The 19,611-nt window shown below is 48.3% G+C and overlaps 1 protein-coding gene across 2 annotated transcripts; it reads left to right on the top strand.

Annotated features, from left to right (window-relative positions):
• The first annotated feature begins 219 nt into the window (after positions 1–219).
• On the top strand, positions 220–19,126 carry LOC142881394 (complement C3-like). 2 transcript variants are annotated; one of them, XM_076015667.1, is made up of 44 exons: positions 220–359; positions 432–449; positions 527–562; positions 649–687; positions 875–1,064; positions 1,384–1,549; positions 1,658–1,728; positions 2,010–2,101; positions 2,605–2,687; positions 2,770–2,857; positions 3,060–3,162; positions 3,957–4,071; positions 4,574–4,689; positions 4,781–4,921; positions 7,382–7,597; positions 7,674–7,874; positions 8,312–8,467; positions 8,549–8,678; positions 8,949–9,017; positions 9,153–9,449; positions 9,743–9,983; positions 11,650–11,735; positions 11,881–12,020; positions 12,424–12,633; positions 12,758–12,818; positions 13,002–13,085; positions 13,191–13,394; positions 13,533–13,608; positions 14,523–14,685; positions 14,775–14,888; positions 14,978–15,119; positions 15,474–15,637; positions 15,715–15,870; positions 16,058–16,117; positions 16,213–16,303; positions 16,799–16,850; positions 16,946–17,033; positions 17,172–17,261; positions 17,349–17,454; positions 17,600–17,689; positions 17,792–17,875; positions 18,231–18,311; positions 18,725–18,872; positions 18,962–19,126. In XM_076015667.1, the coding sequence occupies exons 1-44, from the start codon at positions 271–273 to the stop codon at positions 19,104–19,106; spliced, it is 5,292 nt and encodes a 1,763-aa protein (XP_075871782.1). In that variant the 5' UTR covers positions 220–270; the 3' UTR covers positions 19,107–19,126. The 2 variants fall into 2 exon arrangements, with proteins under 2 accessions (XP_075871782.1, XP_075871780.1); XM_076015665.1 differs by having other exon boundaries at positions 221–359; positions 8,309–8,467.
• Positions 19,127–19,611: the final 485 nt, after the last annotated feature.

Genomic DNA, 19,611 nt, shown 5'->3' with positions numbered 1-19,611 from the left:
GGTGAACATGAAATGGGGGAAAATCCTCAAAAACACAACATTGTTTATCAAAACAAACAAAGAAACCTCTGGAAGTGCTGAGCCTCAGTCTAGAATCCCTGCAGAACCTTTGCAAGAAATTTTGGTTTTTCAACCTTTGTTGTTTGTTTATCTGTTTGCAGTTATTGACCACGGCGCCCTGGTCCCTCCCCTTCCCGTTACCCGCCGGCTGATAAAACCGTGGGCTGTGGGTCCGCGGTTCACAGTGCACCGGCCACTCAGTCAGTCGACATGCGTCGGTGGATCTTCTTCAGCCTGCTGCTCCTGCTGCTTCTCCACGCCGGCGGCGCCCAGTATGACAGCGCTCGGGTTAACGCCAGGTCGTTGTTTCGCCACTGTGAGTTGTTCTCATTCTGTACCAAGTTCTCACCTGTTTATTTGTTCCCCCACAGGCCCCGCTGGCAGGACAGGTATGTGTGTGTGTGTTTGTGTGTTGATATGAGTTTCAGCCCTGTGTGACCTGCTAACCTCTCAGTGTGTTCTCTAGATTCACAAGTGCGGACAGATACTTTGACCTCCACTCGTGAGTAACCGGCCGCCACAGGAAAATCAATGATCCAGCGTCCGGCCTGGAATTAATTGGACTTGTTTCATGTTCCTCTGTTACAGAAGGAGACCCGAAGCCCCCGTCGTCTCCTCCGTACCGAGGTACAGCTGGAGGGCTGGTGCTCCACCTCCTTGAGGCACAGTTTTATACAGAAACTGTAGCTTTTATTCTTTGTCGACAACGTTAATTGTAATACACAATTTGAAAAAAATCAACGGCACTGAGGAGAGAGTTTCTTTTTACATCTGTTTTTGGTGAATTGGCGACTGATGTGTCTGGGGCCCTCAGGTTCACGCTGCTGGCTCCGGCCCTGCTGAGGACCGACAGCCAGGAGAACATCTACCTGCAGGCCGATGACCTCTCCATCCCCATCACCGCCTCCATCGTCATCCAGGACTTTGACAAGAGCGTGTTCCTGCTCCAGGACTCTGTCGATCTCAACCTGGAGAACAGATACCAGGCCCTCAAGACCATCCAGGTGAGACATACCAAAGCCAGCCACAGGGGGGTGAAGGAAAGGCTGTGACTTACAATTAAATGAGAAGCATTTGTCTGAAGGTTCAGACCTGCTGTCCTGCTCCCCCATTTCAAGACCCCATTGTGGTATTAGAGTACGGCACTGTAGTTTCAGTTTTACAGGCAACCAGAAGGTGGCACAGTCCCAAGAAAATCAAGTCAAAACCTTTTTTGTTGTACTTCTCTACTACCAACATCGTTGTTAATGTGGTATTTAAACATTGCCGATGCTGCCACACTTCACTCTCCCTCTTTCCCTGTGATGTGATGTTCTGTTCCAGCTCTCTTCAATTCTTCTGAACCGCAACGAGAAGAAGAACAAGTTTGTGTACCTGACAGTGAACTTTGGGAGCTTCCACTCTGAGGAGAGGGTGCTGATGGTGACCTTCCAGTCAGGGTACATCTTCATTCAGACGGACAAACCCATCTACAACCCCGGTGACACTGGTGAGGCCTTTAGATGAGCATAGCATGCATGCGATGCGCTGTTGTTTCTGGGGGGTTTGTCTGATGAGTCCAATCAGTCCGTGTTGAGTTTGTTTCCACTGCCTTCAGTTCAGTTCAGAGCCTTCGTGTCCTCGCCATTCTTCAAGGCCTTCACCAGCAACATCAACATCAATATTGAGGTGAAACAGATGACACCTCACTCCCCCCACTTGATTCAGAAGTACATTAATATTTTACATGACGTGCTCTGTACTAACGTGACAATCAACCGGTAATGTATGAGCCGAGGATTCAAATTTGTGTATCAGTATTATTTGCAGTACAGTGACCTTGACTGATTTTATTGCATATCATTGAGCCAATCGAGCCACGCGGGTTGTTGTATTTCAGAGATTTTAGGTGACAGTGTGTGTGTGTGTGTGTGCGTGTGTGTGTGTGTGTGTGCTGTGTGCTGTGTCAGAACCCAGACGGTGTGGTGGTGTGGCAGATCTACAGGTCCAGAGCCGAAGATGGCATCTTTGAAAACTCCTTTCCGCTCTCTGAGTTTGTCAAGTAAGGTGATGGCATTGCGGAGGGGGCGGAACTTGGAACTAGCTTGTGATGTTTTGTTGGTTTTGTAAGGCAATATCGTATCAATTCAAAGACACAAAGTATTACTAATTTATGTTGTCATCACCATTTAAGATGTTTCTTAGAAATGTCACTAAATTGTTGGTGTTCTACCTTAATTGAATCAGCTAACTTTTAGCTTGCTGTACAGTAGATGGTGCTAAGTGCTGAATGCCTTTTTAGGCAGGAGGGCAAAGCTCAAAAAAACGTAAAAGGTGTGAATCCCTTGAAAAGTTTGCTGGTGAATTTAATCTAATAGCAAGTATATCAAGACAGCAATCGCAATAAGCCGATGATATTGTGACTTGCATATCGTAAAAAAATATCGTATTGTAGTTTTTCCGGCAACACTGAGAAGAATGAGATAGTTGGAGTGTCAGGATTTTAAACAGAACTTAAAAAAAAAAAAGACAACAACACACAGACAAATGTCTGACATCCGACAGCGAAGGACGATGGAAGCTGACGGCAAGGTTTGACCACTGGAAGCAGAACACATTCTCCTCGCACTTCGAGGTGAAGAAATATGGTAGGTCCCGACACGTTTGTAGCTGTTGTCGCCTGCTGCTGTTGCCACCCGCTGATTTCCCAGACCGTTGGTTGTGTTGCAGTGCTTCCTGCCTTCAACGTGACCTTGACACCCAGGACGTCCTTCCTCAGCCTGGAGGACAGTGGACTGGAGGTCGAGGTGTTAGCCAGGTTGGTCAGCACACACACACGCATGCCCACACACACCCACACACACACAAAGCAGAGGCAAATGCAACAAACAGTACACAAAAAGTGCAATGGTCGAAGTGTTGACAGGATGTTCTTGAGGTTCTGGGTATGAAGGCGGAGGTGAGACTTTATGCCTTCCTTCCTGTAGAACTGAAAAGTAAGATGCTGACCGTGTTTCCAGGTACCTGTTCGGGGAGACGGTGCAGGGGACGGCCTACGTTGTGTTTGGAGTGAAGATCGACCAGGAGCAGATCAGGTTGCCTTCAGTCAAGCAGGTGTCAGATGTGAGTAGCACATTGACTTCTTCCGCTGTGTTGCAAAGTATGTTGTAACAAAATAACACACACCCCTCTGTGATGTCACAAAGGGTGCTGTAGGAGCCGTGACTGCCTAATGGCTACATTTCTTTGACACCTGGGCATGGGCGTATGTGAGTGTGTGCGCGTCACTGCAGGGTGTAGCCAGGACTCTATTTAATGTAATTCACCTGTGCGTCTCGAGGGTTGATGTGGTGGGGTGAGCGTCGGAGGCGACATTTTCTGTTGACCGCTTTTGCTTGGATTATGATCACTTTGTTTTTCCGGTGTTTGTTTGTTTGTTGGAGCTCGTATTAATAGCAATAAATTAGATACAAATAACATCGAAGCAAGACTGGATTCATTTTCTGCACGCGCGTCAGCTATCTACTCCTTCGTTTAGCCCACCGCGGCTATTTTGTTTTTGATCGCCAGTTAGCCGCAATAGGTGCTGATTCCCTTCCAGTTTTGGAGCACGTGCTCAGCCAGTTGTTGGCTCGGCCTTTTTTTTTTCTTAGATATTATCCTCCTCCCAAAACACATGAATGAAAGTCGAACAAAGCGTCAGTTTTACTAGAGGGCTAATCGTGTTTTCTGGAGATTTTTCCCTTAGGACTTCACCTACTGATAAATGGTTGTCATGTTAATAGTCAACGTCCAATAAGAACTCCTCAGTGGATAAAGTTTATCTCATACATTTGAGTCAACATCGCTTTGTTTGCCGAGTAAACTACACTGATCCCCCCCACCCCCCCACCCACCCCACCCCCCCAATTCTGCAGCTGGAGAGCGGAGTCGTCACGCTGAGCATGGACGAGATCAAGGCAGCCTACCCCGACATCAGGTCTCTGGTGGGAAAAACCATCTACGTCAAAGCCTCAGTGCTGACTCAGACAGGTAGAGAATCGTCAGTGGCTACCCGAGTCCGATGAGTCAGTTATGACTCACTGTTCACGAGTCACACCGCGATTAAAACGAGTCACTTCCTTTTTTTTCGCCGGAGAAACAAACGATGGCCTCATCTGTCAGGGTCGATCACCAGGGAACCATGTGACCTTTTGTCCTGTGGACACAAGTTGCTTCATCTAGGAAAAACACACATATGAGAAACAGCTCATGCGTTTCAGAGAGAATCAGAGTTCATGAGATGGCAAAGTTTCCACATGTGTAGTCAATGAGTAGATACACCACAATCAAGATATTTTTCTGCTACATCCCCGAACTCTTCTAAACTCTCCTCAGCTGTATGAATGTAATTTAGTGCAACCCTGATGCATTTACACTCAGATATCATATTTCAATGACAGATTACACTTAGACACTGTAACATAATAAACTAGCAGTAGTCGGGGACATTACTGAATATTATTGTTTTGTTTTTTTTCATTCTCCTATACAGGAAGTGACCTCGTGGAGGCAGAGAAGACTGGAATCAAAATTGTGGAGTCCCCCTTTGTGGTTTCCTTCAGAGACATGACCAAGTACTTCAAGCCGGGTCTCCCCTTTGACTTCACGGTGAGGCTCCTCCCACTCGCTCAGCCTCTGCTAGTGTGTCCGCTAGTTGACAGTGTGAAATCATCGCTTCCAAAATGGCTCTTCGTTGCAGGTCCAGGTGAGCCACCACGATGGCTCCCCGGCCAGCAGCGTCCCGGTCAAGATAAATCTTCTGGACACGCCCCGGCTGGTCTCCGGTAGCGCCTCAGTGACGGTCAACATGCTCAAGCATCCCTTCCCACAAACCATCGTGGTACGAAGGCTCGCGGCCGGACCATGTGTGAAAAACGTTGACCTGGCGGTGGATAAAAGCAGTTTGGTGATCGATGAAAGCAGTGTGGTGATGGTTAAAGCAGTGTGGCGATAGGTGAAAGTAGTGTTGTCATTGGGTGAAAGTAGTGTGGTGATGGGTTAAAGCAGTGTAGTCATTGGGTGAAAGTAGTGTGGTGATGGGTTAAAGCAGTGTAGTCATTGGGTGAAAGTAGCGTGGTGATGGGTTAAAGCAGTGTAGTCATTGGGTGAAAGCAGTGTAGTCATTGGGTGAAAGTAGTGTTGTTATTGGGTGAAAGTAGTGTGGTGATGGGTTAAAGCAGTGTGGCGATGGGTTAAAGCAGTGTGGCGATGGGTGAAAGTAGTGTTGTCATTGGGTGAAAGTAGTGTGGTGATGGGTTAAAGCAGTGTGGCGATGGGTGAAAGTAGTGTTGTCATTGGGTGAAAGTAGTGTGGTGATGGGTTAAAGCAGTGTAGTCATTGGGTGAAAGCAGTGTAGTCATTGGGTGAAAGTAGTGTTGTCATTGGGTGAAAGTAGTGTGGTGATGGGTTAAAGCAGTGTAGTCATTGGGTGAAAGCAGTGTAGTCATTGGGTGAAAGCAGTGTAGTCATTGGGTGAAAGTAGTGTTGTCATTGGGTGAAAGTAGTGTAGTCATTGGGTGAAAGTAGTGTGGTGATGGGTTAAAGCAGTGTGGCGATGGGTGAAAGTAGTGTTGTCATTGGGTGAAAGTAGTGTTGTCATTGGGTGAAAGTAGTGTGGTGATGTGTTAAAGCAGTGTGGCGATGGGTGAAAGTAGTGTGGTGATGGGTTAAAGCAGTGTGGTGATGGGTGAAAGTAGTGTGGTGATGGGTGAAAGTAGTGTGGTGATGGGTTAAAGCAGTGTGGTGATGGGTGAAAGTAGTGTGGTGATGGGTTAAAGCAGTGTGGCAATGGGTGAAAGTAGTGTGGTGATGGGTGAAAGTAGTGTGGTGATGGGTTAAAGCAGTGTGGTGATGGGTGAAAGTAGTGTGGTGATGGGTTAAAGTAGTGTGGTGATGGGTGAAAGCAGTGTGGCGATGGGTGAAAGTAGTGTGGTGATGGGTGAAAGTAGTGTGGTGATGGGTTAAAGCAGTGTGGTGATGGGTGAAAGTAGTGTGGTGATGGGTGAAAGTAGTGTGGTGATGGGTTAAAGCAGTGTGGCGATGGGTGAAAGTAGTGTGGTGATGGGTGAAAGTAGTGTGGTGATGGGTGAAAGCAGTGTGGCGATGGGTGAAAGTAGTGTGGTGATGGGTGAAAGTAGTGTGGTGATGGGTTAAAGCAGTGTGGTGATGGGTGAAAGTAGTGTGGTGATGGGTGAAAGTAGTGTGGTGATGGGTTAAAGCAGTGTGGTGATGGGTGAAAGTAGTGTGGTGATGGGTTAAAGCAGTGTGGCAATGGGTGAAAGCAGTGTGGCGATGGGTGAAAGTAGTGTGGTGATGGGTGAAAGCAGTGTGGCGATGGGTGAAAGTAGTGTGGCGATGGGTGAAAGTAGTGTGGTGATGGGTGAAAGTAGTGTGGCGATGGGTGAAAGCAGTGTGGCGATGGGTGAAAGTAGTGTGGTGATGGGTGAAAGTAGTGTGGTGATGGGTGAAAGTAGTGTGGTGATGGGTGAAAGCAGTGTGGCGATGGGTGAAAGTAGTGTGGTGATGGGTTAAAGCAGTGTGGTGATGGGTGAAAGCAGTGTGGCGATGGGTGAAAGTAGTGTGGTGATGGGTGAAAGTAGTGTGGTGATGGGTGAAAGTAGTGTGGTGATGGGTTAAAGCAGTGTGGTGATGGGTGAAAGTAGTGTGGTGATGGGTGAAAGTAGTGTGGTGATGGGTTAAAGCAGTGTGGTGATGGGTGAAAGTAGTGTGGTGATGGGTGAAAGTAGTGTGGTGATGGGTTAAAGCAGTGTGGTGATGGGTGAAAGTAGTGTGGCGATGGGTGAAAGTAGTGTGGTGATGGGTTAAAGCAGTGTGGTGATGGGTGAAAGTAGTGTGGTGATGGGTGGTGATGGGTGAAAGTAGTGTGGTGATGGGTTAAAGCAGTGTGGTGATGGGTGAAAGTAGTGTGGTGATGGGTGAAAGTAGTGTGGCGATGGGTGAAAGTAGTGTGGTGATGGGTTAAAGCAGTGTGGTGATGGGTGAAAGTAGTGTGGTGATGGGTGAAAGTAGTGTGGTGATGGGTTAAAGCAGTGTGGTGATGGGTGAAAGTAGTGTGGTGATGGGTGAAAGCAGTGTGGCGATGGGTGAAAGTAGTGTGGTGATGGGTGAAAGTAGTGTGGTGATGGGTTAAAGCAGTGTGGTGATGGGTGAAAGTAGTGTGGTGATGGGTTAAAGCAGTGTGGTGATGGGTGAAAGTAGTGTGGTGATGTGGTAATGTGGTGCAGTTTGTGCACCTGTTGCTCTCTTTCATGAAATCCCTATGACTCTCCTCATCTCCCAGGCCGAGACCGCCCAGGCCGGTCTGAGACCGGAGCAACAGGCCAGACAAGACATCACGGTCATGCCGTACATCTCCTTCGACCGCCGCCGGCCCAACTTCCTATACATCTCAACGGGCATCAACAGGGTGTCTGTGGGAGACAGGATGTCCTTTAGCCTGAACATCGTCACCGCAGAGGCAGAGCACCGGCAGCTCGTCAAACATGTCACCTACCTGGTGGGTCTGTGCCACGCACAGGCTCTGTCTCTGGGGGGCAGCACTGGCAGGAAAGCTAACCACAAATATCACACAGGTGCTGAGCAAGGGGAAGATCATTCAGGCTAAGCGGATGGACGTGAGCGGTCAGCTGATCAGCAACGTGGGCCTGACGATAACAACCGAGATGATGCCGTCCTTCCGTTTTGTGGCCTTCTACAGAATCCCCTGGCGGCGACGGGAGGAGGTGGTGGCCGACTCCATCTGGGTGGATGTAGCCAACACCTGCCCTGGGGCGGTGAGTGACACGGCTGACAGGCTCGGAGGGGGGGGAGGAAGTCGGAGCTCTTCAAAAAAGGAAAAGAACTTAAATACATTTGCAGTATCGACCAAAATTCCAACATCCAAGAAAGCAAATTTTAACATCTGCAAGCTAATAATTATTTGGCACCAAGATCAAAAGTGGCCGGCAATTGGCTTTCCCATTTTAGATTTGGGAACTAAAGACATGCACAAACTTCTTTTGACATTAGAGTGAAAATTAGCGCCGTGCCAAAGACTCTAAAAGGACTCCACTTGATTTAAACTTGATTTAAACAAAAGTTTTTTGCTCTAGCAGCAAAATGTATTTTTGTTGTTGTTGTTCAAATTGGTTTTGAACATCTGATATGATAAAAAAAAAAAAAAACGGTACGCAGCCCAAGACAAGAGACCCTTTATCTGCTTCTGCAGCAGCTGAAAGTGGGTCCGTCGGACGGCATCCCCCGTGACTACTTTCCTGGGAAGAGCTTCAAAGTGAAGGTCCGAGGTGATCCCGGGTCAAAGGTCGGCCTGGCGGCCGTGGACAACGCCGTATATCTTCTCAACAAGGACAGACTGACTCAGAGCAAGGTGTGTGTTGAACGAAAGCGCAAGGGGGAAAAAAGGTTGGATAAACAGCAATGGGTTTGTTCTGTCCCCCTTTGTGTCCAGATCTTGGACGTGGTGCAGAAGGCAGACATTGGCTGCACCCAAGGGGGAGGAGAAAACGCCAAGTTGGTGTTCTCGGATGCCGGACTGCTGTTCGGCTCCAGTGGTGGCTTAAAAACCGACGTCAGACAGGGTGACTAGCCACAGTCCAAGATAACCTACCGAGACAAGAGTTGCAGACCCTCATGAAAGGAAAATATTCACATTTGGGGCACACACAGAAATCATGGCCAGAGGAGTGGGGCAAAGTGGGCGGGGCAGGAAGTGAAATAGGGTTGAGTCATGTTTGTGTCATGACGAGTCCGAATGATCTCTGGTTGGGCTGAAGCACTTCACACACACACACAGCACACACACACACAGCACACACACATCACATTCTTAATTTTTCTCCTTTTTTCAGTCCTGCAGTGTCCGGGCGGTGCCAGAAGGAGGCGCTCTGCAACATTGTTGCAGCGTAAAGCCCAACTGGGTGAGAGTTGTTTCTATTCCCGCTGTCATCATTCAAAACTAGAAAAACAGCTAAACAATGCAGAGTTTGTTCAGAGTTTCATTGGTCCGGGCGACTCAGGACGTTGTTTCTTGCGCCCCCTCCCTGTGGCTGCAGTGAGTCACTACAAGGAGAAGCTGCTGCGGCGCTGCTGCCAGGACGGCCTGCGCGACGTCCCCATGCCGTACTCCTGCACCCGGCGCTCTTTCTACATCACCGAGTCCTGGGAGTGCATCCACGCCTTCCGCTACTGCTGCGCCACATACAAGGGCGAGGAGTTCAACACAGAGATGCCCACCACCACCACTACTAGCGCCCCGACGACCACCGTTCGGCCCAGCGTGTCCAGCCGTACGTTTGGCGGAGAGGGAATAATGCCATATGGACGGATTCCACTCAGGCGAGAAATGTTAGGTGAGTTTTCTCTCAGCCTGACGTCGGGTTCGGGCACAAATTTCAGCGCAAAGAGCTTCATTTGTGTTTTCAGATCTTTGCTTTCCCTCCCAGATGGCACCGGCGCAGCTACACGCTGTTAAAATTCTCTCTCAAGATGTTCCGGAAGCAGAGTAGTTAGCCCTCTGTTCACAGCCTCCTGCTAGACCTGCCGCTGAACCAGTAACGACCCCAGTGTGGTGCCTCGGTTGCTCCCCAAGCGTCCAAGAGCTTTAGCTAGAAGCTAATCACACAGTGTCGCTGTCTTTACCCAGACCCGGGGAACGTTCCTCAGCGAATTCCCAAAGTCATGTACACGCCTGCGAACAAAGGTCCAGAGACAGAAGGCCGAACTCTGCACAGCGCAGACAGAGTGAGTGCCGACGAAGTGGAAGAAGAGGAGGAGGAGGAAGAGTGGGAGTACGAGGAGGAGAGCGACGTCTACGTGAGGTCCAAGTTCTTTGAGACGTGGCTATGGACGTCTGTCACCCTGCCGAATGAGACGGAAAGAGACGGGTGAGTGAGTGATTGAGTGAGTCGGTGGCCAAGAGGAGGCGACTCGGTCTGTGATTTGTCCTGCTACGACTTAAAGCAGGGGTGTCAAACTCAAATACACAGTGGGCCAAAATGTAAAAGTTGGACAAAGTTGTGGGCCAACAGTGATATTTATTGAAGAAAATCTTCCCCCAGATATAACAGTGAACCTTTTGATATGGACCCAAACATGTTTTGATTCAACCTGAATATGGAACAAGCAATGCTTGATACAGTATAATGAATAACTTAATATTGCACACATTCAAAATCAAATTTTAAATAAAAAACCCATTAAAATAAATAAAACGAAAAAAAAACTGTATGCCTCTTTTTTATATGCAGCCTCCTAATTTACATTTCAATAGTAACCTTTTCAATAACAACAATAAACCAATTAAGTAATTATAATATAACTCTTCAGTGAACGTCCTGTCCTGATTGCTGCACCAAAATACCAACAGCGCATTCCGGGATTGGGCCAAATATAATTGCACAAAAATTTGGCCGATGGGCAAAAGTTTGACACCTAAGAAAGAGAGGCTCAACACGGACAACAATGAAACCAGCAGCTTCACTAGATATTCAAAGGCTTGGCCACAGAAACTCTGTAAATCTTTTTTCAGAAGGATTTATAATGGCTCCCCCTAGTGATGCCTTCTGAATTCAAATATGTTTATTTATAACGGATCCCCATTAGTCATCACCGTAGTGAAGGCTATTCTTCCTGGGGTCCACAGTTCAGAGCTGCTTTGGTTTCCCAGGAACCAGCGAAAGCTGAACATGGCGATGGTTGAATTTTGGACAAAATTATTCATTCGTCTTCGATGACTTATTTTTATCAGAGGGCAGAAGCAGGAAATCAGGGGCCTCAACCCGTGAGAACCAGCAGGTGGAGCTGCGACTGCTTGTTTTCCTCAAGATTCGTACTAACAGCTAAAAATCAACAGCGGTGACGCAAAAAATTACACACACACACACACACAGACACACACACACACACACACACACACACACACACACACACACACACACACACAAGTATTGATCCCTGTCTGTCCTCTGTTTGCCTCATCTTTTGTCCTCATTTGCTCTCAAATTGACAAAAGTTGTTTGTGTTTCTCATCAGGAAACATTTTTATTATTCATGTTTCTATGTTTTTTTTAAACAACGCACTTCAAGTTTTCCCAGAATTCCACAATCACTTTAGTGACCTGAGAGAAACCTGTGGTGTCGGGAGACATGTGTCCTGTATGACGCCACAAAGGGTATCATTTATACAACCTTTGTGTTTTTTAGTAGATACTTTTTGGGAAAAGTGGCACCAGCAGCAGAATTCAAGGACAGACTTTCTCCAATTCTGGAAGTTGCCTCAGTATAACAACCGTAGACTGGCTACCTGTTAGCGATGTGCTGCGGCATGCGGTCACAAAACAATATCTGTCCAGGCAGGAGGAATGTAGTTCAATGTCTGTCCAGCTAGTGGCGTTGTGCCAGTCTGTGCAGTGCCTTCCTTCCCTAATTGAAAGTGCATGAATCCTAAAAATGGCTTCAGAAACCTAAGATAACACGAACAGTATTAAACAGTTTAGAAACAAAGTTAACAGTCGGAGAACCTTCCCAGCGTGACGTGGTTGTAATCCACAGGTTGGCTTCTCTCACGGTGAACAAAGCGCTTCCTGACAGTATCACCCAGTGGGGCATTCTGGCCATCAGCGCCTCTCCCAACACAGGTAGGGGAGAAGGATTCACCTCAATACCTCTGATGCTTAAGTGTTTTTCCAAAGAAAAGATTGTATTACAAAAAAAAAAAACCTCCATTAACAGCAGAAGCCTCCCAAACACAAACGTTTTAAAATGTGTGTTTCATATGTGCAGGTTTCTGTGTTGCCGAGCCGTACAATGTGTGGGCATGGAAGAGATTCTTTGTGGACCTGCGGCTGCCTTACTCGGTAGCGAGGAACGAGCAGGTGGAGATCAAAGCCGTGATCCACAACTATGGCTACGACGATATGCACGTAAGACACAGTGTGCAGCGCATCCACTTCCTGTCTGTTTTGCTAGGCAGCGACACGTGTAGACGATTGGCTGTAGAAAATGATGGGTCGAAGCTTCCTGGTTTCAATGAGGAGGCCAACATGAAAGTATTAAAAATCTGCATTCTGTTGGCTGGCCAGCAGGGCCTGCCAGAGATGGTTGCAAAAATACATTTTGAATGGTTGTCAATACAGAAAGGAACCCAAAATTCATACCGTCACAATAAAAAAAGCATTGGTCTGAATTGCTAGAAAAAGCCTCTAATGTTCATTTTGTCTCATCTGGTCTAATTTTAATTAAAAACAAAATTAGATGAGACAATCAGCTTTGAAAGGTTGCACAACCGCAGCCAAGACTGAAAAGTTCTTGATGCGTCGATTTCAGGTGAGGGTGGTGTTGATGAGGACGGAGCGCATGTGTAGCGTCGCTTTCAAGGACAGACACACGCAGGAAGTGACAGTGCCGGCTGGCTCGTCTGTGGCCGTGCCCTACACCATCGTACCACTGGCGGTGGGCATGCTCCCTCTAGAGGTGATGGTGCTTGGCCGAGACCTGACGGGGGCTGACGGCGTCAAGAAGGAGCTGCGAGTGGTGGTGAGTCTGCATGGCACCTGTCCTCTCCTTCAGCTTTGAGGGGGTCGACTGTACGTGCAATCAGGGCAGACGTGGATTTCACCAGCTGATGGCTTGTGGTGGCTGTGGCATCTCTCTCCAACAGATGGACGGCGTGCAGAAAACTGAAGTATGGAGTGAAGTGCTGGACCCCTTGGCTAAAGGAGGTAGGACACACAAATCTGTGTGGACACTGGCGGTGGTTTCTTCTGGGTCTCCTCCCACTACAAATTCTAGACTTCCTAATAATAATCCTGAAAGGCAGCTTCATCCTGGCTGCTGAGACCAGAATATACTGTTTTGATCAAACGGTTTTTGATGGGCGTGTGTTTTTGTTTTTGTTTCCACAGGGGCTCAGATGATTGTCTTTGGCAAGGTCGAGCTGGAGTCCGTTGTCCCGAACTCTTACCCGGAGACGTTCATCACCGTCAGAGGTCAGTTACCCGGTCGTGTGAACGAGTGACGAGCCAACTGTCTGCTGGGGTGAAGGCGACTGACTCCTCCTCCCACTCTTCTTCCCTCCTCCATTCCCCTTTCAGGAAACATGCTTGCCGACAGCATTGAAAACTCAATCAGCGACGACCCCTTGGCCAGGCTCATCCAGATGCCCGGCGGCTGCGTGGAGCAGAACCTGGCCACCATCTCACTGCCCCTCATCGCCGCTCTGTACCTGGAGAGGACCAGCGGGTGGGAGAGCGTCGGAGTGGGAAAGAAGGCAGAGGCACTGCGCTACATCAAGAGAGGTGAGAGGCCGACTGCCAGTCAACTCGTGTTGAGGATTATCTTTCAAGAAAAAACAAACATTCAAACATGCAAACAATTGAATTTCGCCAAATTTCCTCAAATCGACTCAAGAGGTTTGTCGTTCTTTGTGTTCTCAGGCTATGAAAACCAACTGGCATACAGGAAGCCTGATGGCTCTTACCCCCCCTACAGGGGAGAAGGTGCAAGCACATGGTAAGGACAAAAAAACTTGTGTCTATGGCTGTGTCTCAATTCAGGGAATGCATCCTTTGAAGGAAGCGTCCTCCGTCGGAAGGCGGGTCCTCCGAAGGACCCGGCCGAGAAGGACGAACCGAAACCCGCCTCCCTGGTAACCACATGGGACGGTCTATCCTTATGCATATTTCCTGGTAGTGTCACCGCCGTTCCCTACTGCTGGCCAACCCCGGAAGTGACGTTTTTATAGCATCAAGCTAACCATTGGTTCGCCATCCAACAATGCCGTTGGATGATCAAATAAGTAAAAAACCTATGGTAAAAACGGAATATTTTATGTGAAATTTCAATACTTAGATTTATACGTTGTGTCTTTGCCAGTAGATGCCGCCATTTCAGCTGACTTCACAGGATGCCAGGATGCTTTGCAGCAGCACGCAAAGCATCCTGGGATACAGAGGGAGGCGAAGGATAGTAGCAGTGCCGCCTTCAATCGGCTAAAAGTAGGGCGCATTTCAATGACGCAATTGGAGCCTCCTTCGAATTTCATTGAATTGGGACAGGCCTTCGTGCGGTGCTATGACGCAACTGGCCTTCAAATGCAGGCTTCGAAGGACGCAGACCCTGTATTGGGACACAGCCTAAATGTTTAGTGAAGCCTTTAGAGGAGGAAGCAGGAAACCCTACAGCTGTGGACGACTTCAGCTTATCTGAGTGAAGCTTCTCCCGATTGTTTGATTGGCAGTGCGGCACGCTTGTCCGCCCAGAACACAAGAGCACAGAATGAAGACCGTGAGCATATCAGGGGAAGTTTCTTTTGCAGGTTTGCACTCTGTGTCAGTGTCAAACAGAGAAGAGGTATCTGCTGGTCAACTGTTGGTTTGTTTGCAACCCCAAATTTGTCTCCTAACCACCGATGGCCTGTTTGCCAGGATCACGGCATACGTGGTGAAGGTTTTCTCATTGGCCCACTCCATCATCGGCGTGGACAAAGCGCAGGTGTGTGCCCCACTGCTCTACCTGCTGAAGAACAAATACGACGAGTCCCGCAATTCCTTCAGAGAGGACAACCCAGTGTACAGCCCGACCATCATGGTGAGTGACCGGCGCTGGATGAAGGAAATAACTGCGATCAAAGCAGAACGTATAGATCTTCTCCTCTCCTGTTTTGTTTGTTGCGTCAGGGTGGTCTCCGCGGCGACGACCAGGAGAAAACCCTGTCGGCCTTTGTCGTGATCGCGCTGGCTGAGGCCAAACTGGCCGGAATCTCCTGCTCCGATCCCAGCGTGGACCAGCACGTAAAGCGTTATGCTACCCCACCACTCTCCTCGGTTGACCTCTCGCTGACAACTTTTTCCTGTGGTGTTGTGTGGTGTGTCTGCTACAGACGATCTTGACCAATGTCGCCTCGAACCTGAAGAGGGCGCTGAAGGTTCATGGGAGGCGACCGTACACAGTGGCCATCATCTCCTATGCACTGGCTTTGGTCAACACGAATTATGGCCCCATACTCAGTCTGAGGGCACCAGGTGTTTTTTTCTCTCTCTCTCTCTCTCTCTCTTTCACACACACACACACACACACATTGGACTTTGGTCGCCCACCAATGCTGCTCGCTACAGGGTGGGTTAGGGATAAGGGGGGACACACATCAAGTGCTGCTTTCCCACCAATAGAAAGCCTGGAGCTGTTAGCAACTAGCTCTGCTGGTCAAAAAGGAATCTGATTGGTGTGTGTCGAGTGTGGCAGACTGAGGATTTGTCCAATCACATCCAGGGTTTCTTGGAAGAGCCCTCCTATTTGCCAAAATGTTTTCTCTTTCGTTCTCTTTCTCAAGTGCATACGTGTTGTACCAGCTGACTGTGCCCCTGTCTGTCCACCAGCGGGCAACCACTGGCCTGACCGCCGGAACCACCTGTTCACCCTGGAGGCCACCGGTTACGCCCTGCTGGCACTTGTGCGGCTCAACCGCATCGAGGAAGCCAAAGCGCTGTTTAAGTGGTTGAACAGCCAGCGGAGGAGGGGTGGTGCCTTTGGCTCCACTCAGGTACTCAGGAGCGCCACCTACAAAGACGATGAAAGCAAGGCCAGGGCTTCAGTCTCCTTCTTTCCTTCCTCTCCCAGTCCACCATGGTGGTTCTCCACGCACTGTCAGAGTACCTAATTCATCAACCTCCCGCCAACGACCAGAGCCTGAACGTGGACCTCAGGATCACGGGCCGCACGAAGATACGCTACCACTTCAACCCACAGACGTCGTACGTGGCACGTTCCTCTCGGGTGAGGGAGCGCACTCTTTAATTTTAAGGCCACAGGAAGACTAGCTATCAATAGGATACAATAGACCAATAAACAAAGCAATGTTTTAATAGTGTTTCAATAATGTAAGCCACTTACATTTGGGTTTCATCCATCCAACCTAAAGAAGAATTTTTCAGTGATCTCAAACTTTTATTTCCTCCCACAGCTCCCTAATGATCTTGACTTGATAGTTGAGGCTCAGGGCACAGGACAGGGAATCCTGGAGGTACCTCAGCACTTTCTTCATCTAAACTTAAAGCAGTTGATAGAGTCATTTTATCTTTTTTGGTCACTTCTTGTTTACCTATGCCTTAACTCCAGGTGGTGACGCACTACCACCAGCTGCCTGAGGTGGACGAGAATAAGCCCTGCGAACACTTTGAGCTCAGCGTCAACATCTCAGAATCTGCCAGTAAAGTCACCGTTGAAACGCAATCAAATATCAAGTCAGTTCAGACTGGACAATTTTCAGTCTTTGTGAAACCAACTTTGGCAGTTCCTGCTTGCTGGCCAAACAATAGAATGCAGGTTTTTGGCACCATGGCCTTGGTCTCCTTTTTGAAATCTTACAGTCAACGGTCTAGCCTTGATCAGACAGACCATCTAGAGATCAGGGAGAATCCAGTGGATCTACTGACTATAAACAATGAGATTGTATCTGCATTAGTCAAAGGTGCAAAATAAAACAAATAATAAAAAATCATATGAATCATAAAAAAACATACGTAGGCCACAAATCCGAATTTAGCATTGAGGCCTCTTGTGTCAATCCTATAAGATGTCTGCAGGAGACAAGGTAGCTGATCGTTTTTTAAGTTAAGTTTAACCTGAAAAGTTTAGTAGTATTCAAGTCAAACACTCCGGATGCCCCTCGTTTCTGACACTTTCCTTTTCTGCTGATCGGCAGCCAGACCTCCAGCTGACGTGGTGAAGTCCTACCAGATGACCATCAAAGTCAGGTGAGATCTTCCCTGGACCCCACACAATTAGTGCTGCCGGCCCTCGCTGCTGATTGGCAGACAGTCTGACTGCTGCTCTTCATGTTAACCCACAGGGCTTTAGGACCCAGAGACGTCAGGATGGTGGTTCTGGACATCACTCTTCCCACTGGCTTCACCCCCGAGAAGTCTGACCTAATGCTGGTACAAAGAAGCCCACACCTTTTAATACCAAGCGATGTTCCAGAGGCCTTAAAGTGGCACTTCGCTCAAAAATGTTGTTTCGTAAACCTTGTGAAGTCTTATTGGAACAACCTGCCTCTGCTCTCCCGTGCCTTACAGTTGTCCAACTCGGTGGACCGCTACATCAACGACTTCAAGGTGGTCGACAACCTGAGCGACCGCGGCTCCCTCATCCTCCACCTGTTCAAGGTAAAGACTCTGACTCAGCTGCTCAGACCACTCCCTGGCTCCGCCTCCCCGTCATTTTTTTCCATTCCCCCCCCAACCACCCATCAGGTGTCCCACAGACAGCCGGAGATCCTGGTCTTCAGGCTGCAGCAGAACTTCAAAGTGGGTCTCCTGCAGCCATCAGCTGTGAAGGTCTACGATTACTACAGCCCAGGTGGGCGCTTGCCACTCAACAGAGTTTATTCGTTTTAGAATTTTCAGTAATTTTCGAAAAAAAATCTGACAAACTGATGGAATATTTTAAACAAATGAATGAATGGATAAATGAAGAAAAAATCTCCTGTGCTCTCTGGACTCAGACCACAGCTGCAGTCGCACCTACAGCCCCAGAGAGAACCAAGTGGAGCTGGATCACATCTGCAGGGACAACATCTGCCGCTGCACACAGGGTACTGTGTGTGTATAAGTGTGTGCGTGCGAGCGTGCGCGCATGCCAGGTGTTTGTGTGTGAGTCATGTTTATTACAGCTGTGTTTCCCGTTTTAACTCCAGGCGACTGCTGCATCACCAAAAGTGAAACCGAAAACTTTTCCAGCGAAGAAAGAGAGACGTTTGCCTGCAAGAGCTTACACCACGGTACTGCACACAGACACACACACACACACACACACACACACACACACACACACACACACGTACATAGGTGTAGTATTGATTAATACTTGCCTCTTCAATTCAAAAAGTGCCTTTGCCTTAAATTTTAAAGGTTGTGAGATGAGGTGGGATTCGTTACATAGTGTTTGCATGGGGTATTGCACGTCGAGCAATCTCCTCAACTCAACAAAAACAAGCAAAAGTAAAACCCCAGGTGTTTCATTCGTAACACGACCAGGGAGGTGAAGCTGATGATGTCACTGGCTTTTTCTCCCGCCTTGTTTCCCACTGAGAGAAATCTGCCGAGCTTCCGAACCTGTTTCTCCTGTCGCCTCAGTGTTCCGGGTGCAGGTGCTGAACGTCACCCAGAGCTACTACGACAAATACGAGCTGGAGATCTTGCAGGTCATCAAGCTGGGTGAGTGTTGACGACAGCTTCCCATAGGAGAAACGTTGGGATTAGAGGGAGTTTAATATTGGAATGTCCACATTTTAACATTTTGCCATGCAAAAAACACAAAAGAAGATAATTAAATTGATGACGTGTGCTCACTGGTTTCATAAATATGCGTGTGAGATTTCAGATTTGCTGTTAGCTGTGAAAATGTTGGTAAACCAACAGGAAAGAGAAGAGAAGGAGCAGATTTTTTTTGTTTGTTTGTTTTGGAGTGGAGTTTTCATTCATTTTGAAATACTGAACAATACACTTGAGCCAGGGGCCGGTGTCAGGAGGGTTCCTCGGCACCTTTACAACCAAAACTTTCTAGTGATGAATGGAGGCTTTGTTGTTGCATAGACCAAAAATAGTCAAAGACTGACTGGTGTGTCCAGGTGAGGAGGCCGGAGTCCTCGCCAGACACAGGAAGCTCTTCCTGTCTCACGCAGGCTGCAGAGGCGGGATCAGCCTGCTGCCTGGCGCCCAGTACCTGCTCATGGGGCCCAGGGCAGACCTATGGACCCTGGACAGCAACACCAGCAGGTAAGACCAGAGCAAAGGCAGGGTTGCTGCGTCACGATGGAAAAAAAGAAAAAAAGAAGATGCCTTAACCTGCCGACCGACTCCCCCAGGTTCACCTACATGCTGGGCAAAGATACCTGGGTGGAGCTCTGGCCTTCGCCAGCAGAGTGCGCCAAAACTCCCAGCCTGCAGGCCAAGTGTCAGAGTCTGGATGCCACGGCCACTGAACTGTCGGTCAACGGATGCAGGCTGTAGAGAGCGCCGTGCTCAGCTACCCCTCACCATGCCAGTGTGGAAAACCCCGATAAGGAAGACATCACTGGTAAAGCTATTCTAAAAGAGATGTGAAAATAGAGAATGATTTTCGTTATGAGCTCATATCCAGTCTTGCTGTCAGTGTTAGTTGTCAGGCATCAAATCTCAGAAAAAAGCCAGGAAGGACAAATAAAGACTTTGATGGAAAAAATAAAGCTGTTTTTTTATTTTTTTTATATGAATATGAATGTGTCTATTTATGTGACGTTTTCAAACAACCCTAATACCCCTGTTGAAATAAGTGAAATACCACTTTAAGCCGTCACATGTGCCCTGGTATGTTGAAACACTGTTGCCACTGTGATTGTGCAGTAGTGGTGCAAACAAGTCGACATCGACGAGCGACTTCCCCTCCCGACACGGAACTCACTGCACCAATTCGACCAAAAATTACTGTTTCATGCCACCTGAGCTGTAAACGTGGCCACTGACACTAAACTGACTG

The sequence above is a fragment of the Nelusetta ayraudi genome, unplaced genomic scaffold, assembly GCF_046127955.1.
Source record: "Nelusetta ayraudi isolate G7.1 ecotype Tasmania unplaced genomic scaffold, CSIRO-AGI_Nayr_v1 ptg000192l, whole genome shotgun sequence".
Classification (NCBI taxonomy): domain Eukaryota; kingdom Metazoa; phylum Chordata; class Actinopteri; order Tetraodontiformes; family Monacanthidae; genus Nelusetta; species Nelusetta ayraudi.
The sequence above is the reverse complement of the archived record's forward strand: the minus strand, read 5'-3'. Positions and strand labels throughout refer to the sequence as shown.

Bases quoted from the DNA above. Each gene is read 5' to 3' on its own strand.
- LOC142881394 (XM_076015665.1), top strand. From the start codon at position 271: ATGCGTCGGTGGATCTTCTTCAGCCTGCTGCTCCTGCTGCTTCTCCAC. The intron at 8,679-8,948 runs GTGACTAGCCAC...TCCTTTTTTCAG, and splicing joins AAAAACCGACGTCAGACAGG to TCCTGCAGTGTCCGGGCGGT. The intron at 17,876-18,230 runs GTACTGCACACA...CTGTCGCCTCAG, and splicing joins CTGCAAGAGCTTACACCACG to TGTTCCGGGTGCAGGTGCTG.